This window comes from Ixodes scapularis, unplaced genomic scaffold, assembly GCF_016920785.2.
Source record: "Ixodes scapularis isolate PalLabHiFi unplaced genomic scaffold, ASM1692078v2 PGA_scaffold8__174_contigs__length_109621045, whole genome shotgun sequence".
Lineage (NCBI taxonomy): Eukaryota > Metazoa > Arthropoda > Arachnida > Ixodida > Ixodidae > Ixodes > Ixodes scapularis.
The window spans coordinates 6,826,427-6,852,660 of NW_024609883.1; the positions used below are offsets into that span (position 1 = coordinate 6,826,427).

Below are 26,234 nucleotides of genomic sequence, written 5' to 3' on the forward strand. Positions count from 1 at the left end.
TCAGAAAATCAATCGTAACTTTTGTTTAAGTTATCGGCTCGGGCTGAAACTTTGGCATCTGGTTGTGACCTCTAGCGCTACCTTTGGGCGGAGTATGGGCGTTCGGCGATGCCTAGTTTATTTTTCTGGTAAAAAAGACCGTGTAAATTTTCTTTTGTGACACCCGGTATGTTGCCAACATTGCCGCCAACCGTAAGTGTTGACATCGGTGCTCCATAGATAAAAAGGAGAATGAGAGTAGCAGAAAAGCGGAGCAAGAAAGCAGACTATAGGTTGTAGGGGCGCTCGCGCGCTTAAGCCGAGTGGGGGCGCTGAAAGCACCGCGCCCTCCACTATATGTGTGGGGCCAACTCTGCCCAGCGGCCAGTCGGTGCTGGGGAGCCAACAGGTAATAAACATTTTTGTTGTTGAACTGGATTCCGGGTGTCCTACCTCCCTACGGGCAGCAGCAAGGCGAAACTGCTGCAAGGTTAAGCGTGCTTGTTTTTCTGCAATGAGTTTAGACCGTTTGAATGCTTGTCAGTTTTGTTTGACCTTATCAATCTGTGATGCTGGTGGTTTTGTGAAAAATGAAGCTAGAAAAAGTTAAGTACAGAGAAAGAGTAAGGAAATGTCATGGAGGAATTGACTAAAATTGTAGAGAAGTTTGTTTCACTCTAAATAAATCATGGGTGCCCGCAATGTCATTTCTTTTTTTGACAAAATTAGGCTTAGGTGGATGTCGGTTCGTAGAGAAATTTCATCTTTCTCTCTTATCTTTTGATCCAGATTACGTCATGTTCTTAAAATTTCTAATGTTGTCCCAACCCCTAGTGCCTTACTCCGACAGAGTTTCGGCTTTTTGCGACGCATAGTTTACTTACGCGGGCTGAAAATTCGTATTCCTTCCTTCCTTCACACATTGTGGGGAGAGGGGTATACGCTTACCAGAAAGCCGCAAGCCGCACTTGGATCCTCAAAGCATGCTGCTCGTGAGCCGTGGTTTGGCCATCCCCGGTATATACCGGAAGCGCAGAACCCTACTTTGGGGTGCCCCGTGGGCTAAGGGGGCCACGGCTAACCGTGCAGGACGGCCTGGTACGCAACAACATGGAGAAGCTAACCTTCTACGCGCTGTCGTCGCCCGAGAAACTGGACCGCATCGGGGAGTACCTGGCGGTGCGGGTGTCGCGGGACATCTCGCGCCACCGGGTCCGCTACGTGGAGATCTCGATGGAGGCCATGGACCAGCTGCTGGTCGCCTGCCACGCCCAGAGCCTGAACCTGTTCGTCGAGAGCTTCCTCAAGATGGTGCAGCGGCTCCTCGAGTGCCACAACGCCGACCTGCAGCTGCTCGCCACTCAGTCGGTGCGTGGGCGTCCTTCGATCGTTACGGAGAAGGGAACCGAGGTTTCGGGTTGCAGGTCAAAGGATCCCCGGTTAGTTCAGATTAAGCCGCAGTCCTCCACCGTTGCATGCTTGATGTCCTTCGTTGAATTGACAAGTAAACCCCTGAGCATTCGTCTATTTATCACTTTTAAAGTGATGGCTCTATAAGGAAGCTGTGCAGGGACCTTGCTCGATCATGTTGCACCATAGCAAGGCCAATAGAGCGCAGCTGTTGGCCCGACGTCATTGTGTGCATCACCAATGGTGTAGTGCCACGTGGAGTGAGGGGTGTAAGAGGTGCACTAAAATTTCCCTCCGCTGCATACTAGGGTAGGAACTAGTGATGCAAAACTATCGATAAATTGACTATCGATACTATCGATAGTTTTTCCAAAACTATCGATAGTGTCTCAGAACTATCGATAGTCGACTATCGATAGTACTATCGATAGTTTTTCGATAGTCGACTATCGATAGTACTATCGATAGTTTTTCGATAGTCGACTATCGATAGTACTATCGATAGCTTTCCGATAGTCGACTATCGATAGTACTATCGATAGTTTTTCGATAGTCGACTATCGATAGTACTATCGATAGTTTTTCCGATAGTCGACTATTGATAGTTTTTACTATACTGGCGGCTAACGATACTATCGATAGTGCTATCGATAGTCTTGCACCACTATAGTTCGTTACTACTCAAGAAGGTAGGGCGAAGGTAACACGGGCCGGGGAGGAGGTAGCAGACAGAACGCTAAAGAGAGAAGGAGGTTTCACCATCTCTTCTCCAGCGTTCCGTCTGCTTCCTACTCCCCGGCCCGTCGTACCCTCGCCCTACCGCTCGCCTCCCCTTCTCCTCTTTTCGCCCAAACATGCACCTTCGTCATCACTGAAAGCTGAACCAAAGTTGGGATGGTAGGTGCCTGGGCTAGTTGGTGTCCCGTTTGAAAAAAACTAAAGCGATAAATAGAGAAGAGGGAGCGACGCAAACTACTAGTGTCGCGAAACTATCCATAGTAAACTGTCGACAGTACTATTGATAGGTTTACGATAGTCGACTATCGATAGTTTTCCGATAGTCGATTAACGATAGTTTTCCGATAGTCGACTATCGATAGTTTTTATTATCGATAGTCAGATCTCTGGCGACTATCGATATTGCTATCGATAGTTTTGCACCACTATAGTCCGTTACAACTCAAAAAGGTAGGGCGAAGGTAAGACAGGCCGGGGAGGAGGAAGCAGACGGAACGCTAAAGAGAGAAAGAGGTTTCCCCATCTCTTCTCCAGCGTTCCGTCTGCTTCGTCCTCCCCGGCCCGCCTTACCCTCGTCCTACCGCTCGCCTCCCCCTTCTTCTCTCCTCGCCCAAACTCCCGTCTTCGTCGTCACTGAAAGCTGAACGAAAGTTGGGATGGTAAGTGCCTGGCCTAATTGGTGTCCCATTTGAAAAAAATAAATAATAATAAATAAAGCGATAAAAAGAGAAGAGGGAGCGACGCAAACTACTAGTGTCTCAAAACTATCGATAGTAAATCGTCGACAGTACCATCAATAGGTTTACGATAGTCGACTATCGATAGTTTTCTGATATTTGATTAACGAGTTTTCCGATAGTCGACTATCGATAGTTTTTCGATAGTCGACAATCGATAGTACTATCGATAGTTTTTCGGTAGTGGACTATCGATAGTACTATCGATAGTCGACTATCGATAGTTTTTCGATAGTTTTCCGATAGTCGACTATCGATAGTTTTTCGATAGTTTTCCGATAGTCGACTATCGATAGTTTTTCGATAGTTTTCCGATAGTCGACTATCGATAGTTTTTCGATAGTTTTCCGATAGTCGACTATCCATAGTTTTTTGATAGTCGACTATCGATAGTACTATCGATAGTTTTTCGATAGTCGACTATCGATAGTACTATCGATAGTTTTTTTCACTATCGATAGTCAGATTTCTGGCGACTATCGATACTATCGATAGTACTATCGATAGTTTTGCACCACTAGTAGGAACTGCTGATCGGTGCTATCACGCCTTCGTTGCATTCAACGGAATGTCTGAGCATGGCTATTTTAAGTTTGTACTGAAATGGTAAATGAATGTAACCGTCCTTGTTTTAACTAGACTGAACCAACAGTCGCTATAGTTACCACGAACGCTTGAAGAAATGAAGAGCAGAATGGTTTTGAGTAAATTGGCGATCAGTTACAATATCCACAAAAGGGTCAAGGGGCCACAGACACCATGCCAGCTGCTGGGGTGCCAAGCCCACTGCGGGTACAAACATGGATGCCTCTTTGCTTCACCTTGAGGTCTGTCCAGCTCAAAAGTCATCCAGATGGCGATGAGCTGCGCTGCCGCTCTGTTGCGTTTCCTGAACAGCGCTTGGGGGCATCCCTTTGTTGAGATGGAGCTGAGAGCCCTGTACCAGAGTCAACGTTGGGAGGTAGACTATAACCTGAAGGAAAGGTTTTAATTTTATATTGCATTGCAACATTGCAGGTGGAAGGACATGTAGCAAGCTGAAATGTGACTCTTATTTTGTTCTACTAGCGGTCTACGCTTCATACTAAAATTGCAACATCAACTCCTCACCAAAAAAAGTTAGAAATAAAGACCTAGACCTGTCTTCCTGTTTTTATAGCAGTATGAATGCCCACACAAGCTGATTGTACAGTGGTGAGGGAAATACATATGCCATTGGAGGAAGTTCAAAGGAGTTTAGTATACACCCAGAGGTAACTACAATATCCCCATCGAAATGCTGCCATGCCAGTGAGGTGAGATAACAAAGTCTTCTAACCTACCAACTCATCATCCCGAGAGCCCAGGTGTGTGGAAGCGTAGTAAAAACCCTGACGATCTTGTAGGAGTAGACAGAAGAACCGTAATTTTTTCAGCTTTCTTGCCATTTCCCCACGTTAGAATCTATTCCAATTACCAGGAGAGTCTGATTACTGTTTCGAAAAGCAAACAAAGAGCTCACACTTGTGCGGAGTACAGTGGTCCCCCTGCAAAAGGGTGCACAGTGAGACCCCTCAAGAGGGTCAAACTTCGTTGTACAAAAGGAACAGAACTTTCAGTGAGGCATTCCTTTGCACAGCTGTTGAGATGACAATCGGAGGAAGAAAATCCATCAAATTATTATGCGCAACTTTGTGTGCGTGTGCCCAGGCAGCACACACAGTCTTTTAGAGATGCATGCACAAACGTTCACGCATGTACAAGGAGAGGAGTTCATAGCGTTGCTTATGTGGATGCCAGGCCAAGTTGTCTGGAATTGGAATGAATTTGCATTACAAAAGTGAACTAGGACTGTCTGTGGCAAGCCATGTACTCGGGCATCTGAATCTGGACAGTGGCAGTGCACCGGGGCCAGTTAGTGGTTTAAGACTACTGCATTGATAGCATAAAATGAGGTAACAATACTCTTGGATTCATTCTTCAAAGGAGGAGGACATTTTGAAGATGTAAAATTGGAAGAGAGTAGGTTTCACTCGCTGGTGGAGCGTACAGTGCATGACTTACGCACTATCACACATTTGTACTTTAACTTCATGATGTTCGTGTTAGCAACTCGGGGTCACCTTTCTCTTTTGTATTGGCACGTGAAAATAGTTTGATTGACACTGCCATTGGGAGATAGCACTACCATTGCCAAAAAGGCTACTTACTGCAAGGCCACCGTAAGCACCCTACCAAGTACTCGCAGGTTTGGTAAGCTGCACAACGAAACACAGATAAACGGAAAACTTGCAGCACTGAAAAGGCTGTTGTGATGTGGCAAGATATACATTCTTAGTTGGGTGCACTATAGGGTGGTTCTGGCTTCTTTGAATTCCATATTGGCTCTGAGGAGTTGTGCCTGGTGGGGGCACTGACACAAATGTGCTTGTGCATTTCAGTTTGTCAAGTTCGCCAACATTGAGGAAGACACGCCTTCTTACCACCGGCGCTATGACTTCTTTGTGTCCAAGTTTTCCTCCCTTTGCCATGACAACAACCCGGATGCTGAGCTTCGGAAGCAGTGAGTGCTTTGGGCTCTTGTTAGCTCACAGACCCATATGGGGGTTTGTTAAAATTGCTTTTGTGACATTAAGAGCATTTCTTGAACGAAGTCTGGGTTAGTGCTGCCTGCAAAAGTTTGTCTGCCAGCCAATACTGACCACTATAACCCTATTAGTGCTAATGTTAAACAACTTATTTAAAGATAAATTTAATTATTTAGTCTAGCATTGTTTGGGTTGCTCATTGATAACTGGAGAGCCATGTCTCAGTTATAATACCAGGTTTAAAAATGGGTGCCTTGACCAATTATTGAGAGTCCTCAAAGAGCTGAGAGCAAAGCAGAACAGATTTTCACTACTGTTAAAGGCCTAGCAAGCACCCCCTCAAATTGGGGATAATTCACTCGAACAGGTCAGCTCTTCATCAAATCTGTACTTAAAATTCCAGATGGTGGTCACGAAAAAGTGATGACCAAAAGTAGAAGGTGCGTGTCTAGTCTGCGTTGTTTTAAAATATTGCTGAGCCCTTCAAATCGGATGGCAACTTGCGCCACCTAGCGCCAGTGTGGACAAGTATAAGGAGCGGTGGAACTACTTTTTGATGGAAGATTCTACAGTGTTACTTTTATTTAGTTTTTCTCAGCACAAGTAAAACATGATTGGGCTGCGTGTTTGGTCATTCTGCCAAACGCATTTAAATGTGGTAAATGTGGTGCCTAGGGCAGTTCAGATGGCACCTAGGGGAAAGTTTGGCATGACAACAGATTATGTCACACCATTGTCTGTTTGAGAAGCTGCGCTCGCTTCCCTTCAGCACCACCCGGGAACAAAGCCTTCGGGCTGAATTTTCTGGGTCACAAAAAAAGGGGAAACATGCTTTTCTGCCCTTTACACTTTTCGTTCTGTGCGCTCTTTCTACACCCCCTGTTCCTGCTCCTCACTTTCTTGCCCTTTCCACCCCTCTCTGCTTTGTGCACTTTCTCACACCACCTGCTTCTGCTCCTTCTATTCCTGTGTATTGGGTTTGTAGCTGTCAGCAGCGCACACTGTTTCCACGCCGGTGATTGGGGTTCTATCCATGGTTGCCGTTTTTTTCAAGATCGTTTAGCGGTTACAAACTGAGCGACTTACAGACTTTTGTGCTTATGTGGCTCCTGAGGTTGGTTGGCCCTATAAAGCTACCGCTTTAAATTGACTATTTCCCGACTTGCAGCCAGATGTGGCGGCCATGGAAACCGTGGCTTGACATTGTCACGAGGTCACTGTAGGAAATGTGGAAGTTGTGCATTTGTGATGCAGTAAGCCAAAGTCAACAAAACCGCCTCTTCTGCGTTGCTTCTGTGGCAAATTGGCAATAACACGCGTCAGCCCTTATGTTTTCGGTGCTCGTCCGAGACCCACTGCGGACATCAGGAGTGCCGACTTGTTGTGGTGTTCCGATGTGATAGAACCGGAGCTTAAGAAGTGCGTTGATTTGGGGCGAAAACATCCAGATCACCAGAGAACGATGGGAGTTCATTAGTGTTGTGCGAATATTCAAATTTTTGTATAATACACTAATCAATATTTGCTTCAATATGAACTGCAATATTCATACTTGTCGAGTGTTGATCGCTGCGAGTTAGCCCCATTGAGTGGGCCTTTCACTGAGCACCTGTGCATTGTGGGAAAGAAATACCTGTGGATCTTGCGGGCTCTGCGGCTATTGTTTCTTTGCAGTGCAAAGGTGCTTGGTGAGTATTGCACTCAACAGGGGTAACCCGCTGCGATTACGCCAAAGTATCTGTTAGGCAGCATTGTCTTTGCAACCCGCGCTCATCATTTGTGCTTGTTTGTTTTTTGTCAAATTTGAAACTGAAGAAAGAATATTTGCATCCTGCGAGCAAATTTATAAATTCCCTCGATTAAGATAGCTGTGAGAATTTTGTTGTTTACATGCCGCAGCATGCAAACAACATGATGCGCAGCATGCAAACAACATGCACTACATGCATGGTGTAGTTACTACTGTGCACCATGCTAACTACATGCACCGTGCACTCCCGTGCATGGTGCACGGTAGTTAAGAGCTTGGAGAAACGTTTCAATATTCAATTTGTAAATATTCGGCCACAACCACTATTCGCTTCAAACTCAAAATTCACTATTCCCACATGACTAGAGTTCATGAGCATGTTTGAGAACGCATCTGGAGGCTCTCCGTCACCCACGATCATGTCACTGCGCATGTGACCCAGGAGACGGTGCTAGAGTTGAAGGGTACTGCACACTTCATTTGGCTAAATCTTTTTCGAATAGAAACTAGCGTATGTAAGCATAAATGTTTTTCTGTTGTTCATTCTCCAAGTGTAGGGACTGATTCCTGCAATTATTAGGCGGAAGTCCGAAAACTGTTGCCAGGCCCCTTTGCGTGTTCCTCCACGTTGGCCGTCGCTTTGCAGGCTCCGGCTGGCGGGTCTGCGCGGCCTGCAGGGCGTGGTGCGGAAGACGGTGAGCGACGACCTTCAGGTGAACATCTGGGACGAGACGCACATGGAGAAGATTGTGCCCTCCCTGCTCTTCAACATGCAGGACGCCAGGTGGGTGTTTCTCGTAGAGAGGGAATGCAACCTTCCTTCGTCTTTTGATGAAAGATCGCATTCTAATTGAAGCTAGCTCAGATTTTGTGAACCAGTGATGCGTGCATTGCACAGCATAGTAGAGGGTATAGGAGATGGCCATCTGCTTTTGGAAACGGCAACAAAAAATAAAAGGTAAAAGCCAGGGTTAAGACCAATCTGCGAGAAGATTTGGCCTGCTGCCAAAAGCTTTCGGAAACAAAACTTGGGCAGGAGAGAAGGGTGAGGCGACACTTTGAAAGATCATTGGCGGCGCATTGCAGGAAGATTGAAACTGAATCTGAGCATCAGCTGTGTTCCTCATAAAACGCAACTCCACATACGAGGGATGGATCGATGGATCAGCTGCAGATCTGTTTTCTCTCTCGACCCCTCATAGATCACGACGCCATGTTGCTAAATTTCTTGTTGCCCAGCGGAGGTCAGCACGGGGCACGGAATGGACACGAGTGCTGCGGCAGCGTTCGCTGGAACTCTGCTTCAGTCGGCCAAATGCCGATGCGGAACTTATGCCCAGTCTGTGTCTCACGCTGGCCTATGGAAAGCGACCTGAAAAATCCAGCACTTGGGTCTCTTCATCTAGGAGGCGTTGTGCCTTCAACAAACGTGCTCTATTGAAAAAGCGTGACTCCAAGCCGACGGGGCACATTTACTCAAGCGGTCGAGAGGAAAGAAAAAAATTGTTACGTAAGCTTTTCTTGTTCTCGTCGTCGTTGGATTTGTTCAGATTCGCTCCGTTGGTCGCCACGGCTTGATGCTGCGTTTGCTTGCGTCGCGTCGTTTCCTTTTGCTCTTGGGGGACTCTTTCTCTTGGGGGATGGCAGCAATTATGTTCTGTCAGAGAAGCGGTGAGACAGACAATAATGCGCATTTATTTTGGCCGCCAAAATTAAAGCTCTTCTTTGGCATATTTTGGCCTCTTGTTTACGAATGGGTGTGATTGAAAGTCACACCCATTCGGCCAAAACTGAATAAGTAAGTTAAGTTCAAGGTAAGTTCAGTCTGTAATGACTGGACAGCTAGATTGACGGTGACGAGGTAATGCTAGTGCAAAGTTCACGCTTCGTTTCGCCAATCTGCACCGAAGTGGCTGAGACATCGGAAGCTGCTTTAACCTCGATATTACAGTGGAGCTGTTAAGGGCTAGTTTTCCCAGTTTCATGTTTGTGGACAAATAAATCTCGACACAAAACCCTGGACAGCTACCGCCATCTATGAGCGACGGTGGCAACCAGACAACCAGTTTGCCGGTTTTCTGGTTGTTGTTGTCGGTCATAGATGGCGGCAACCTTTCCAGGCCTTTCCACTCTGGTTTTCACCAGAGTGGAAAGGATGAATTTCTCTAGGCATTGTCCGAAAGGTTGTCCTTGAGATCATCCTAGACGTCGTCCTTGAAGTCGTTCTTGAGGTCGTCCTCGAGGTCGTCCAAGAGGTCATCTTAGAAGTCATCCTTGAGGTCATCCTAGATGTAGTCCTCGAGGTCGTCCTAGATGTAGTCCTTGAGGTCATCCTAAAAGTCGTCTTTATGGTCGTCCTAGACAATGTCCTCGAGGTCGTCCTAGAAGTCGTCCTTGAGGTCGTCCGAGATGTCTTGGAGGTCGTCCTAGAAGTCGTTCTGAGGTCGTCCGAGACGTCCTGGAGGTCGTCCTAGACGTCTTCCCTGCAGTCATCCTGTGCGTCCTTGAGGTCACCCTAGACGTCGTACCCGAGGTCGTCCTATGCATTGTCCTCGAGGTTGTCCTAGAAGTTGTCCTTGAGGTCGCCCCACCATAGTAGAGCTTCGCCGGTTTTTCTTCTTCACCAGAGTGGAAAGGCTGAAAGTTTTTTTAAAACCGGCTCATTTTCCCATTCTCATCGACGGTGTCTTAGCCGCTGCGGTTGACTTTCGGAAAACAAACTAACTCGGATGGTGGCACCACAATCTACACCTAACGGTTGCACGTTCAGGGTGGGAGCAAATCACTCATTGGGGATCAAATCGACACATAGGTTATCAATAAGGTTCCGCGTTCTGCCGTCGAGTACCTGAAAATTAATTTCCGAGCCAGTTTGGTTAAAATAGAGGAAAACCGAAAGGCCCTGAATCGGAATTGTCCGTGAATAGGGCACATTCGAGGTTCACGGGAAGAAATTCTAAACTCCAGCTTTACTTTGTGCGGACCGGGAACGCAACCTGCACCGGACTGTCCTCGAGGCTGCCGCTTTCTCCGAGAACCACATTCCTCATCTCGTCTCCTTCTCTCGTCGGTGCTGGGACGTTCTCCAAGGGTTTGAGTCATGCGCGTGTTCTCTGGAGCTTGGGGAATCCCGTGGCTATGTCTAAAGCTCTAAATACAATTTTAGAGGCACACTTTGAGGACAGTTTTTTCTGATTGAGCCCAAGTCTCTTTATCACCATGGCGGAAGTGAAAGAAAAGAAGATTATATCCATGCAGTTCTGCCCTCAGCCTGTCACAGCTGTGTACTCTTAGCTGAGATAAGTCTGTGACCGTAGATGATAACAATCACTATCTAATAATGCCAAGAAAGGCTGACTCATGCGGGTTGCCCCCTCTTTTTATTTATACTTTCAACAACCAATCAGAATGAAGGAGCACTGTTTAAATGGGAGTTTTTTTGTTAACATCCATGGACACTTTTTTTCCAGATTTTGCAATTTTTACAGCGAAGCTGTTATAGCTTCGCTGTAAAAATTGCAAAATTGTTGATTTTTCGAAGATCACAATTTTGAAATCTTCGCAGCCAGGAGTATCTCTCTGCAAAATATGACTGCTCAATTCCATCTCTATCTATTCTAAAAACAGAAAGTTTAAAGTCTCAAGCAGCTGGATTTAAAGAATAGGAGAAACTTTGTAAGTGGTTTTCTCGGCTTTGCCCTTTTTGTTGAGTGCCTTTGCTTTACAACTGTTTTGACGACATTCTCTCGAATGGATTTCAAAGAACTTGGTATGATTGTTTTCTGCAGTAGCTGAACTGCGTCCTAAAGCTTTACTTTTTGCCCTAAACTCAATAAAAAGATAATATTTAGCTGCAACTTAAGGTAATTATCGTTTCATTTATTTTGTTTTCATAACTGTGATTTATTTGTATGCAATAATGCTGTTTTATAAGTTTTCTATTAGCTTTAGCATGTATGGTGGGCTCTTGGAAATTCCTGTATAAATCTAGAAGGAAAGAATTTCAATCAGAAATTACCCAATTACCCTCACAAGCTGTAAGAGATGACCTAATAAGGATTATGTACCGTGTTTGCACGATTCTAATGCGCCCCCAGTACTAACGCTCAGGCAGATTCACCTTCCAGATAATCAAAAAGTAAATTGTTGCCGATTCTTCCGCACAGGCAAAACAACGAAGATTGAACACATACCTCATAGAATGGATTTTATGAAACGCATGCCAGCATAAAAATAAATGCCGTGCACTATAGTCGGATGCAACCTGAGAACAATCTTTTAGCTCCGCCCACAAGCACCCCCGCAGGGGGCGCCTGCACCTTAGGTGCTAGGTGAGTAGCGTCACCACGGACCCCAGCCGCGTGGGCCACCATACCCGCACGCAGGGGGCACCTACTTTGGTAGGTGCTTGGTGAGTGGCGTCACTACGAACCCCGAGCCATGTGGGTTCGCCCACCCACGTCTGGCTGTGCGTGGCGTACCCGTGTCCGGGGAAAAGGGGACCCTGGTGGTTGAGCTGAGCCCGGGGTATGTTTGGACCCTTCGGGGCCCCCCGGGCGAGGCAATACACCGCTTCGACCCCTGCTTCTCGTAGACGGGTGTCCTGGCTTGGCCCGACCAGGATGATTCAGTCAGTCGCCTCTTCTACCCTGTTCTTCCTTCTTTCACTTTTCCTTCCACCTCTTTCTCTTTTCTTCTGCACCCTCTTCCTTCCTTTTTCACCTTCTTAGGCGGCAAGGGCTAACCTTGAGTGGAAACAGGTCCTGTCCCTGCATCCACACTCGGTTATAGTGCCCGGGCAGCACTGGTAGAGTAATTGTGTCAGCCAAGCCTTTCTTGTTATGGCACATTACCTACACCCTCGTTGGGCTCCGTGGTGGGCGGTGCACCCGGGCACTGAAACTCCTTCCCATCTATATGGGTTCTCAAACTAAAAAACCTCCTGATCGGGCCCTGAAAAGGACCCGCACCGAAGTACCGTTTCAATTTGAAATGTCTCTTGTTTCCGAAAAGTTTCCGAGATTTCTAGTTTTACATTCTGAAAGTGAAAAGCCACTGGGCAAACTGTCCCCCTTCCTTGTAGCCAAGGTACTAGAAGGCGTTGTTGGTCAGAACTTTCATGCGAAGAAAATGGCATCCGGAGACCTCCTTGTAGAGATCAGTACAAAACAGCAGAGTGATGCCCTTCTGGCCCTCAACTCGGTTTCGGACTACAAAGTCACTGTTTCTCCGCACCGCAAACTGAACACTGTCCAAAGAGTTATTTCCGAGGACGACCTGGTAGACACATCAGACGCAGAGTTAGGGGAGGGGCTCTCTAGCCAAGGAGTTGTTGCTGCGCGACGAATCAATATTCGTCGTGATGGCAGCGAACGGAAAACAAAGCACATCATCCTAACCTTTGACAGCACCACTCTCCCTGCGACTGTAAAGGCAGGCTACCTACAGTGCAGAGTCCGACCCTACGTGCCAAACCCCCAACGGTGCTTCAAGTGCCAGCGGTTCGGCCATGGGTCACGTAGCTGTCGGGGGGCCGACACATGTGCTAAGTGCTCAAGCAAAGAACATGTTGCTGACAACTGTGACAATGAGCCAAAATGTGCGAACTGCGAAGGTAACCACCCTTCATACTCGCGTTCCTGCCCTCTTTGGAAACAAGAAAAAGAAATACTGACGCTGAAAGCCAAAGAAAACATACCATACGTAGAAGCAAAGAAACGATTTTCTTTCTTATCAAAGGGTGGATATGCCGAGGTCGTGCGCAGGGGACCGGCACGACCAGTAACGGCATCGACGGGAACCCAGACGTCTCCGGATGATCTGCGGCTCTCGTTGAAGTCCCCTCCTAAACCCACAGCGGCGGTGCCAGTGGCACCGGGTCCCAAGCTCAGGGTGGATGCTGGCTCACTAGCATCCACTTCAGAGCAGGGGAAGGCCCCCCCTGGTCGGGGCCAGCCACCCCGCACCTCTGCTCCGAATAGACCTGGTGAGCCGTCACGGCAGTCGACCCCCCAGGGGCGGCCGCTGGCGACGCATGAGGAGCCCATGGACGAGAGTGGGCCCAGATCCGACGAGGAGGTTCCCTCCTCAGGATCGGTGTTTTCTTTCTCTGCCCCCAGTGACCCCACTGGGAGGCAGGCAGATACGTCGAAAAAGAAAAACGCTCCACGTGTAAAAATTGATTTTAAACCATAGTGATGTCATCTTATGTTTCGTCCTGTTTTTTAGTCTATTTTTTATTTTTACCTTTTTATTGCTCTGAGTAAACATATGGGCGTCATGCAATGGAACTGTCGCGGCCTTCTTCGTAATATTGATGACGTGAACATGTTTCTTGATGAGCTCCGTCCCGTGGCGCTCTGTTTACAGGAAACTCATCTCAATGACAATCATACACAGATCTTACGTCGTCACCAAGTTTTTAGGAAGGATCGCCTTTCCCCCACTCCTTCCGGTGGTGTTGCAGTAGCAGTGCAGAATGGAGTGGTGTGTGCTCAAGTACCTCTTCAAACACCACTTGAGGCAGTGGCAGTTCGTGTCCTCTTTGATCGCCTCATCACCATTGTATCGCTCTACCTTCCACCTAACAGTCCATTGCATCTCCATGAACTCCAAGGCCTCGTAGATCAGCTGCCCAAACCTTTTTTAATCTTAGGTGATTTTAATTCCCACCATCCTTTGTGGGGAAGCTCTCGTCAGGATTCCCGTGGTGGAGTTATTGAACGGCTCCTATCGCTATCTGGACTGTGTCTTTTGAATAAGAGAGAACCAACCTTTTTTAGCTCTGTTCATAACACATTCACATCAATAGATCGTTCCATATCATCACCATCTTTACTTCCATGTTTTTCGTGGAAGGTTTTAAATAATCCTTTTGGAAGCGATCACTTCCCCATAATTTTAGAAACAGTTATACCTCTTCCTTCGCTTTCGACCCGCCTTCCAAGGTGGAAGTTTGAGAAGGCCGACTGGGCTCTGTTTGGTTCAGAAGCTGTGTTTGATTCCTCTTTATTTACTAGTATGTCTGCAGAGGAGGCGACAACTTATGTCACTGAATGTTTAATTAATGCTGCTGCATCGTCTATCCCACAAACCTCTGGTAAGCTCCCCAGGAGATGCAAACCCTGGTGGAACGATGAGTGTACAGCCACTCGAAAGAAACAAAATAGGGCTTGGGGAATCTTCCGCCGATATCCGACGCCTCTTAACTTGATAGAATTTAAAAAAAGCAGAGCCAAGGCTCGATGGACGAGAAAACAAGCCAAAAAGATATCGTGGGTTAAATATATTTCAGCCCTAAATATCTTTGTACCGTTAAAAGAAGTGTGGGACCGCCTGTGGAAGGTCCGAGGAGATTACCAGTCCTTTCGAACTCCTCTCTTTTCCTCCTCCTCTGTATCACTCAAAGATCAAGCAAACATCCTTGGTGAACATTTTCAGCTTATCAGTAGTTGCTCAAATTTCAGCGCAAAGTTTAAGAAATTCCAGTCTATTGCTGAAAAGCAGTCAATTTCCATGTTAGGGTCTGCCACTGTTTCATACAACAAACCATTCACTATGGGTGAACTCAAAGTAGCACTTGCTACAAAAAAGCAGGCTGCACCAGGCCCAGATAAAATTCATTATGAAATGCTTAGACACCTGTCCCCTGAATCACTTTGCCATTTGCTGACGTTTTTTAATCACCTATGGAAACAAGCTGCATTCCCTCAGTGCTGGAAATGTGCTCATGTTATACCTCTCTTGAAACATGGAAAAGATCCCTCTGTCCCCACAAGCTACCGCCCCATCGGACTCACTATTTGCCTGGGGAAGACATATGAAAGGCTCATTAATCGGCGTCTTCTTTATTTTTTGGAGGCTGAGAACTTTTTTGATGTTAACCAGTGTGGATTTCGAGAGGGACGATCAACCACAGATCACTTGGTTCATTTAGAAACCCTTATTCGTGAGGCATTTGTGCACCGACAACGTTGTGTTTCGGTATTTTTTGATATGCATACAGCATATGATACCGCATGGAGGTATGGAATCCTTCGAGATCTGTACAACTGTGGTGTGCGTGGTCGATTGCTTCAGTGCATACAAAACTTCCTAACCGAGCGAACCTTTCAGGTTCGCTTGGGTGGCACGCTGTCAGATGTTTTTAGCCAAGAAAATGGGGTCCCTCAAGGAGGAGTTTTAAGCGTTACTCTTTTTGCTGTTAAGATCAACAGTCTTGGAAGGGTGATACCGCCATCGGTATCTTATTCTCTTTATGTAGACGACGTGCAGATCTCCTTCTCTTCATGTAACCTCTCCAGTTGTGAACGGCTACTACAACTCACTATCAACAGGATGAGCAAATGGGCGGATGAAAACGGTTTCAAGTTTTCTCCCGAAAAAACTGTTTGTGTTCCCTTTTCATTGCGCCGGGGTTTGTCTTTGGACCCCTCTTTGCATCTCAATAACATAGACATATCTGTTCATCGGGAACACAAATTTCTTGGTGTAATCTTTGACAAGAAGCTTTCTTTTGTGCCACATTTGAAGAAGTTGAAACGTAAATGCTTAAGTTCTTTAAATGTTCTCAAGGTGTTGTCCCACATTTCAAGGGGATCGGACAGGCGATGCCTCTTACGATTATACAACACCCTGGTTCGGTCTCGGCTTGACTACTGTGCAGTCGTGTATGATTCGGCACGATCTTCTACTTTGAAGATGCTGGATCCCGTTCACCACTTGGGGCTCAGACTTGCCTCCGGCGCATTTCGTACATCACCTGTGTTAAGCCTATATGCCGATACACATCAGATGTCGCTTGAGAAACGCAGACAGTACCTGAGTCTCTGTTATGCTTATCGGGTCTATTCTAGTCCTCAGCACCCAGTTTACAGTGCCATTCATAGCTCTCGTTTCTCTCGACTTTTTGAAAACAAGCCGAGCATTGTACGGCCACTTAACTTTCGCATTCAAAATTTCAGTGCTTCCTTTCATGTCCCACTTCATGTTGCCGTGCTAAATTACAGGGACAGAGTTGCTCCTTGGGACGAAGTCCCAATCATTTGGGACTGGACACTTACAAAATACAGTAAGCGGGCTACCTCCCCACGAGTTCTTCAACAGGAGTTCCTTTCATTACGGGAGACATATAGAGGTTACACTGAATTCTATACCGATGGATCGAAATCCTCGTCTTTTGTTGGCTGCGCAGTATATTCTGGTTCCTTCATGAAATCTCTTCAACTTAACTGTGTGGCAAGCATCTTTTCTGCAGAGCTTTATGGCATTTTACTATCTGTTGATCACATACTAAAAAACAATATAAGGAGAGCTATTCTCTTTGTTGATTCTCAAAGCGCATTACTGGCTGTGTCCTCACCGCTCCCTACAAAGAATCTTCTTACTCTACATGTATGAGGTAAATTATATGGAGCCCTCCGACTCGGACATGACATAAAGTTTTGTTGGGTGCCGAGTCATGTCGGGATTCCAGGGAATGAGAAAGCCGATAGCTTGGCTGCATCTGCCAAAGATTTAGTAGCAACTTGTGGATTACCTCATCAAGATTTGAAGCCTTTTTTGAAAAAATCACTCTTGATGTCATGGCAGTTGGAGTGGGACAGAGAGTATGACAATAAGCTTCATGTCATCAAACCCATTTTGGCCCTGTGGGAGAGCTCGTTTCACAGGGAATGGCGTGTAGAGGTTCTGCTCTGCCGCCTAAGAATTGGCCACACACGCTTGACGCACTTGCACCTTCTTCGTGACGAAAATGTGAAGCTTTGTTCCCATTGTGGGAAAGGCCTTACAGTGTTACACATTTTATGGCATTGCCCTTTTCACCATCAGTTGCGCCGGTCTAGCTTCCCTGAACTTTTTAGGGGTTATCTTCTCTTTCATCCAATGTTTTTACTTAGTGACTGCCCTTTAGTGCCTTTTCACCGTGTTCTCGACTACCTAAAGAAAACTGGCTACCTACACCAGTTGTAATTTTTTTATACTGTTATCTTAAACCGTTTTGTTTAGTGCCAGCTAAACAACATTGAATTGGCGCAATATGACCTCCGTTGTCAATGCGCCACTAAAACCCTAATCATCATCATCATCACCCACAAGCGCATTGCGCCCATCTGAAGTGCCTCCACCGTCGAGAAAGTAGTTCACTAGCAACATTGCTTTTTCTTCCTCCAGGAAACACGTCTTAAACTACTACAATATTTATTTAATTCGTTCGGGACATTTAAATAAGTTAGAATACTTTTTTGTCAACGAAATAGCTGTTTAGTAAAGAAAGAAAGTCATGTCCAATGTACCGTCTTCCCAATTCATTTTCTGTCCAAGATAGTTTAACATACCATCTTCCAGCTCCTTCGATTGAGGGAAAGCGAAGCACTTATAGTTCCTGCAAATAATAAATATTTAGTGATTTACTTAGTTTTGTGGGCTTTGTGCACGAAATGTGGGCCTTTATTTTGTTGGATGAATAGAAAACAAGAATAATTATACTTTTCGGGTTTTGACAAATCGGCACCCTCCCAAGTCATCGACACCACCACCGCGCCCCGCTCTGTTTGTCTTCCGTCATGGACCCCACTGAGGTGACATCGGAAAGGATTCCCCCGATTCTTCTTGGACGAAACAGCCTGGTGCAGCCTTACCGGCGATACCAAAGCGGTTCTTCAAGAAGCAGAATCCAACGAAGCAGACGACGTCCGGCGTAGCTTCTCACCTCTCAGCAATGCTGAGCCTCGCGCCCGCTTCGAAATTTTCGTTGGCGATAGCGTCGCTGGATTCTCACGTTGTCGCGCAAAAACTGCTGCAAACGCAAGCCGATACCATTAAGATTTCGTGGCGTAACCTCGGGCACGTAAAACACGGTGCAAAAAAAGCAGAATAATGGTCACGAGAAACTAGCGTTGCGTTGCTAAGGCCAGCAGCCATGTTGAGCTTTTTTTTTTTCAAAAGGATCGCGATTGGTCCACGGAATCGTGACGTCATGAAAACGATTGGCTGGCGTTTCTCGGCGTAGGATTACATTTTCCTCTGAGAGGCATTTCCGGTTTTTTCTTAGCTTGCAACCGACTATAGTCGCCTTTGTCAAAGTCCAGCGATGGTTCTTCACCGTCCACAGAGGTAATTATTATTTGCTTTTGTCTAAAGTGTTTTGAGTGCCGCACTCCTTGTGTGTGTATGAGTGTGCGGCCGTTGACTCTGGCTGGGTTGCCTTTCTAACACTCTGCGAGCTCGTCGGGTGGATGGGACTGCAAGGCCACGCTGTGCTGCTCCGTTGTTATCTTTTTCCGCCAGTGTGATCACCTTTCGTTTAAATAAAACCTCCTTGTGGAATTTCTTTTTTGTTTTTTTCATCTTAAAACGATAGACACAGGTCCGTAGACGCAAGAGAATGTGCATAATACGGATACCAAAATAGCGAACATAAAGGGTCACGATGGTGATGGGGCTAGCCACCTTATACCGAGCATTGCGTTTTTCTTGAGTTTCGGTTTTTGGTTTCAATTGTAACACGCATGTAGTTTTGGGCACCGATTTTGGGGAAAAAAAGTGTGCATTAGAATCGTGCAAACACGTTATTTGCCATATATTTCGATGAGAAAAGATATTTTAAATCCAATTGCAGAATCAAAATCAGCATTAAGAGATACATGTGTGTGCTGTATTTGAGGGAGATATGTTAATAAATAAGAGAACGGTATTTAAGCTTATCCGCCTAAACTTCAAGAAACAGCGATTTTTGATCAGACCCCAAAAGGCACATAAAAATATGAAATTTGTGGAAAAAACAAAAAGAATCTAGAGAAAACACCCTCGTAAACTAAGGAAAATTAACCCCAAAAACACAGAACCCTAGTTGCATATTGTATGATGGATTACCTTCATCAGACATACATGCTAACTTCGGTAAAACCTCTTACTTCAAAATGTTGCAAGCCTTTCAGTGCACACATGCTGTATCCTTCTAAACGAAAAGGAAAACATCTTCTTGACCTTATTGGTGCTGAGCTTGCTAGGTATTCTGACTGTTGCATTAGGGTAAACCAAAATGGTAGCTTTTTGTTTTGTTCTAAACTAGGAAAGTATGAGTTCAGTATCTCACAAATTAGGCATAAAAATGGCATATTTGTAGCTTCTTTGTTCTAAAGGGCCCTGGAATCTCACAAAAAACATTTCACACTTTTTAATTTTTTTTTTGCACTCCGTCAATCTATTTGTTTTGTAGACATGCAACAGAGGTACCGCATAAACCGTAACCAGCTTGTACATGTTAGCCTTTATAGCTGTAGGCCAACACGCTCTTTACAGACAAGCTTACATTTACCTACGCCAGAGGTCGACACTGCATGTGTGCAGAAACCAGGTTTTCCTTAGGTGAGGCATCTGCGTTTGTGCCGTTCCAACATCAGCGCTACTGCAGCGGCACGACGTCACGGCCATGTACCACATGGCCCTGACATCCCATGTCACATAAAACCATCCATTATAAAATGGAAATATGATTGAAAAAAACTATGATTTTTGAAGGCTGATTTTTTCCAAGGAAGTCTTCAGCCTTTTTTCTTAATTCGAGGATTCTGCATTAGGTCAGAGTTATCGCAACTTGGTCATGTCGTAACGTCTTGACGGGTTCTTTTTGCAGTTCTTTACAGTAAAAAGTTTATCTCCTGGGTAGCGCTACAAATCTAGAACCAACATTTACCAAGAACGCCGGGATAATTAGCCGCAATCTTTCTCGAGTCACAAATGCCTTTTATCACGCGGGTTATCGGAGAAATTATAGTACAATGCTATTGAATCCAGTTCAATTGGATTTGATTGGGGGGGGGGGGGGTTGAAGCCGTGCCGATACCACTCTCATTGTTTGCAGCTTGCTAGCTTTTTCGGTTTTATTGGCATTATCCAGGAGATGAAGCCATCCCGGCAATGCTTATACCGTAAAGTTCTAAAAGAACGCCCACCCAAAATGAAGAGATAAATGATGAAAAACATGGGATGGGGTATCTTTTGGGGATGTCACAGCAAAATTTTATCAAAAACCGGCTACAAACCACGTGACACGGGAGCTGATACCGCAGATCGTGGACACCGCAAATTCGCGTTTCACGATGTGATAAACACGCGGGAATTCGCTATGAACTTGCTTGTCACGGGAACCGATATTATGTGCACAGATTGTGGACAAAAAGGCGGGGATCTACTGCAAACTCGTATGTTATGGGAACACATAGCGCAGATCACGAATGCAGCTGAATCGTATTTCACGATGCAATATACACATGGGACCAACTAGCGTGGAATGAAGATCGCACACGCAGATCTCAGATAAAAACGCAGGCATCCGCTAAAAGCTTTGTCATGGGAACGGATGCCGCAGATTGCAGACGCAGCAGCTTTGAATCTCACAGTGCAACATACACGTGGGAGCAACTCGCGTGTTACGGAAGCCGATATCGCGTGCACAGATCGCGGACAAAAACGCGGGAACCGGCTATAAACTCGCTCGTCAGACGTGCTGGTACAGCAAATTGCGCGGTTGATGCGATTCCCGTCGGACATTGCGTGATGTCCGACGGAAATCGGGGAGTGGGCGATGTTTGGGAATTTTTATGTTACAGATATTTAGCCAGGAGAACGGGATGGGCAATCTCTCGGGGGCGGGTGTTCCCTCGGAACTTTACGATACTTTTTTTTGCTCTTTCTCAAAAATGCAGTAAGTGTGCAAGCAAGCTGGTGAATGTTGATCATATTGAAAATTTCCCAAGACAGTGGTAAAATTTTGGAAACATGGTGGAAGAGGCAGGGGCACACAAGAAAAGAAATATCTTTCTTGCTTTTTTGGTCTTAGTGCCATGATCTGGGGATTGAAACGTTGTCGGTAACGTGCACATTGTTTGCAAGTTTTTCGCTTTTTTGGCATCAATGTGTGATCCAGGAAAATGTTGCACCAATAACGCTCGTTTGTAGCTTTTTTGCTTTTCCGATAACTGCCCTGATCCTAGGGTTCAGGCCATGCCACTAACGCGCAGTCGTCTGTCAGACTCCCAGGGTGGTGGTCACCAGACTTTTCTTCCCACTCCGTTGCAGTGCGGAACTCACCTTGCCTTCCATCCACTTGCCTGCACAGCTCGAAAGTCAAGACGCAAATCCCGCCAAGATAAGGTGGGCCGTCGGATTGTGTGCCGCGTTGCAATCTCTTAACTTGGTCAAGCGTGAGATTAGCTTTGATGTATGGTCCAAGTTTCTCGGTAGTTTATTGAACTCTAATTCAGCACTTATCAAGTGCATTATTTCTAACGTCCGTGGTTTGCATAATTTACCTCTGACGCAGTTTGTCAATATCAGTTTGTTTATAGACGCTTTGCGGCAGCTGTGCATGGGAGCCGCCATGACTGACCTTCAGTTTTTGTATCCTCTTATTCCATTCACTTTGCTTCATCATGACCACAGTAGGACGGGTTATTGCCATTTTAGATTATACTGTGTCCATCTCCTCAGCATAGACCTTTGTGACAGGCTTGCCACCTCGCCAAGACAAGAGAAGGTCAGCAATGGCGGCTGAAATCTGGCGCGTTTGTGAAGCGTCTATAACGCAGAATGCGTCTTTAGGGTTGGTTTCTCAGTTTATAGAGGGTCGCGGAAAGTTGTAATGAGAACATGATTACCGTAATATCCCAAGTCATCGCCCATCCCCGAGTCCTCGCCCACCCCACTTTTTAGGCCAATATCTATTAAAAAAAAAACGCACAGTCATCGCCCATCCCTTTAAAGGGACACTGACAGAGTAATTATACTCGCCGAGGTTTTTACTTGTACGTGACATGTGAGCCCAACTACCGAGAATGGAATTTGCAGCTTGAAATTTGGTTTCTTTCCGCCCGAAAACCGCCGAACGAGAACTGGCCGGTTTGAGTCGTGCTCACTCTCTTCTCTGTGGTCACGGGCCGTTTTCTAAGTTTTAGACACAACCACCACATGTAATCAAAGTTGTGGGTCATCGAAGGCACACACCCAATATTAAAAAAGGAAAAGAAGTATGATGGCCATTTGTTGTGGCTTCTAAGAAGCTGCAAATACGTTGATTGAAAAAGAAAACAAGTTCACAGAAGACCGGAAGCATTTGGTGCGTTCACTGCGTAACTCTCAACATGGCTTCATTTCGAGTATTCTGGGACTCGTGGTGACGGCGATGGCAGCGGACGACGGGGTTGGAACCTCTACCTCAGAACTGTCGTTCGCGGTACCAACGAATTCTGTCTTCTTTTGAACGAGAAATTTTGGACCGATCAAAAGAATTGGTATTCATCCCGTACAACACACCCGACCACCAAGCCGATTTGCACGAAGTCGTTGCCGACCCGTCACCCCCTTCTCGTGGCTGAAGACATCGCTCGTGCAAACGCCAAACACGAAGTGCGTACTTCGAGTTAAATATGCACGCATACAATCTCTTTACTGGGTGCGAATGTGGCCAATGCGTGGTGCTGCCCGACTTCGATCCGGGAGGGCTTTTACTAGAGGAAAATCGGCAGCAAACTTTCCAACCTACAGTTAACTGGCTGCATTATTACGATTGAAAGTGTTTCCCCAGTAGCTCAGTAAAAAAGACGTCCGCTGCACACGCGGCGGAACTGGGTTCAATCCCGTGTGGGCATATGTTTTCTTTTTTACTTTCTTTAACATAATACCCAATCACGGCAGATTTTTTTTTCTTCTTTGTCACGGAAAATTGATGCTAAAAAATACCCAATACATAGTCGCCGACCGATTTGTCAGACTTTGCAGGGACCCCAAAACATCCGAATAATAGAGCAGTCCGAAAAATCAGCAGATGACAAAACATGCCTTTATCACGTCTAAGTGGGCTTTGAAAAGCCGTCATTAGTGCCTTCCTTAAGGTTAGACCTCCACTTGCGTTTGGCCACTTTCTATCAGCTTAAGAATCGCTGCCTTCTTTTCTAGCATTATGATCAAGTACTTGGTGCCACTTTGTGGCAGTGGAAGAACAGATGGGGCCATGAGGTCCAAGCCATCGTAGTCCGAAAACATAGGGTGTCCCAAGCGAACCTTCTGTTGTAAAATGAGCCAGAGAAATCGGTGCCTATAGAAAGCTCAAAGTTTCACCAAATGCACGATCAGCTCAGTTTTACTGTGTGAAGATTCAAGGCATAGTTCTCTTTCTGTAAAAAACGAGAGCAAAAAAGCCGTCATTAATGCCTTCCTTAAGGTTAGACCTCCGCTTGCGTTTGGCCACTTTCTATCAGCTTAAGAATCGCTGCCTTCTTTTCTAGCATTATGATCAAGTACTTGGTGCCACTTTGTGGCAGTGGAAGAACAGATGGGGCCATGACGTCCAAGCCATCGTAGTCCGAAAACATAGGGTGTCCCAAGCGAACCTTCTGCTGTAAAATGAGCCAGAGAAATCGGTGCCTATGCATAGAAAGCTCAAAGTTTCACCAAATGCACGATCAGCTCAGTTTTACTGTGTGAAGATTCAAGGCATAGTTCTCTTTCTGTAAAAAACGAGAGCAAAAAAGCCGTCATTAATGCCTTCCTTAAGGTTAGACCTCCGCTTGCGTTTGGCCACTTTCTATCAGCTTAAGAATCGCTGCCTTCTTTTCTAGCATTATGATCAAGTACTTGGTGCCACTTTGTGGCAGTGGAAGAACAGATGGGGCCATGAGGTCCAAGCCATCGTAGTCCGAAAACATAGGGTGTCCCAAGCGAACCCTCTGTTGTAAAATGAGCCAGAGAAATCGGTGCCTATAGAAAGCTCAAAGTTTCACCAAATGCACGATCAGCTCAGTTTTACTGTGTGAAGATTCAAGGCATAGTTCTCTTTCTGTAAAAAACGAGAGCAAAAAAGCCGTCATTAGTGCCTTCCTTAAGGTTAGACCTCCGCTTGCGTTTGGCCACTTTCTATCAGCTTAAGAATTGCTGCCTTCTTTTCTAGCATTATGATCAAGTACTTGGTGCCACTTTGTGGCGGTGGAAGAACAGATGGGGCCATGACGTCCAAGCCATCGTAGTCCGAAAACATAGGGTGTCCCAAGCGAACCTTCTGTTGTAAAATGAGCCAGAGAAATCGGTGCCTATGCATAGAAAGCTCAAAGTTTCACCAAATGCACGATCAGCTCAGTTTTACTGTGTGAAGATTCAAGGCATAGTTCTCTTTCTGTAAAAAACGAGAGCAAAAAAGCCGTCATTAGTGCCTTCCTTAAGGTTAGACCTCCGCTTGCATTTGGCCACTTTCTATCAGCTTGAGAATCGCTGCCTTCTTTTCTAGCATTATGATCAAGTACTTGGTGCCACTTTGTGGCAGTGGAAGAACAGATGGGGCCATGACGTCCAAGCCATCGTAGTGCGAAAACATAGGGTGTCCCAAGCGAACCTTCTGTTGTAAAATGAGCCAGAGAAATCGGTGCCTATAGAAAGCTCAAAGTTTCACCAAATGCACGATCAGCTCAGTTTTACTGTGTGAAGATTCAAGGCATAGTTCTCTTTCTGTAAAAAACGAGAGCAAAAAAGCCGTCATTAGTGCCTTCCTTAAGGTTAGACCTCCGCTTGCGTTTGGCCACTTTCTATCAGCTTGAAAATCGCTGCCTTCTTTTCTGGCATTATGATCAAGTACTTGGTGCCACTTTGTGGCAGTGGAAGAACAGATGGGGCCATGACGTCCAAGCCATCGTAGTCCGAAAACATAGGGTGTCCCAAGCGAACCTTCTGTTGTAAAATGAGCCAGAGAAATCGGTGCCTATGCATCACCAAATGCACGATCAGCTCAGTTTTACTGTGTGAAGATTCAAGGCATAGTTCTCTTCCTGTAAAAAACGAGAGGAAAAAAGCCGTCATTTGTGCCTTCCTTAAGGTTAGACCTCCGCTTGCGTTTGGCCACTTTCTATCAGCTTGAGAATCGCTGCCTTCTTTTCTAGCATTATGATCAAGTACTTGGTGCCACTTTGTGGCGGTGGAAGAACAGATGGGGCCATGACGTCCAAGCCATCGTAGTCCGAAAACATAGGGTGTCCCAAGCGAACCTTCTGTTGTAAAATGAGCCAGAGAAATCGGTACCTATGCATAGAAAGCTCAAAGTTTCACCAAATGCACGATCAGCTCAGTTTTACTGTGTGAAGATTCAAGGCATAGTTCTCTTTCTGTAAAAAACGAGAGCAAAAAAGCCGTCATTAGTGCCTTCCTTAAGGTTAGACCTCCGCTTGCGTTTGGCCACTTTCTATCAGCTTGAAAATCGCTGCCTTCTTTTCTGGCATTATGATCAAGTACTTGGTGCCACTTTGTGGCAGTGGAAGAACAGATGGGGCCATGACGTCCAAGCCATCGTAGTCCGAAAACATAGGGTGTCCCAAGCGAACCTTCTGTTGTAAAATGAGCCAGAGAAATCGGTGCCTATGCATAGAAAGCTCAAAGTTTCACCAAATGCACGATCAGCTCAGTTTTACTGTGTGAAGATTCAAGGCATAGTTCTCTTTCTGTAAAAAACGAGAGCAAAAAAGCCGTCATTAGTGCCTTCCTTAAGGTTAGACCTCCGCTTGCGTTTGGCCACTTTCTATCAGCTTGAGAATCGCTGCCTTCTTTTCTGGCATTATGATCAAGTACTTGGTGCCACTTTGTGGCGGTGGAAGAACAGATGGGGCCATGAGGTCCAAGCCATCGTAGTCCGAAAACATAGGGTGTCCCAAGCGAACCTTCTGTTGTAAAATGAGCCAGAGAAATCGGTGCCTATGCATAGAAAGCTCAAAGTTTCACCAAATGCACGATCAGCTCAGTTTTACTGTGTGAAGATTCAAGGCATAGTTCTCTTTCTGTAAACAACGAGAGCAAAAAAGCCATCATTAGTGCCTTTCTTAAGGTTAGACCTCCGCTTGCGTTTGGCCACTTTCTATCAGCTTGAAAATCGCTGCCTTCTTTTCTTGCATTATGATCAAGTACTTGGTGCCACTTTGTGGCAGTGGAAGAACAGATGGGGCCATGACGTCCAAGCCATCGTAGTCCGAAAACATAGGGTGTCCCAAGCGAACCTTCTGTTGTAAAATGAGCCAG

The 26,234-nt window shown here is 45.9% G+C and overlaps 1 protein-coding gene across 3 annotated transcripts in view; it reads left to right on the forward strand.

The window, feature by feature from the left end:
• The window catches only part of LOC8026720 (protein EFR3 homolog B), a 70,421-nt gene that overhangs the window by 11,382 nt on the left and 32,805 nt on the right, over positions 1-26,234 (forward strand). For all 3 annotated transcript variants that reach the window (XM_029973357.4, XM_029973358.4, XM_029973356.4), the window contains exons 3-5: positions 1,069-1,347; positions 5,285-5,406; positions 7,828-7,965. In XM_029973357.4, the coding sequence (XP_029829217.3) occupies positions 1,069-1,347; positions 5,285-5,406; positions 7,828-7,965 (539 nt within the window). The remainder of the gene's footprint in view (positions 1-1,068; positions 1,348-5,284; positions 5,407-7,827; positions 7,966-26,234) is intronic.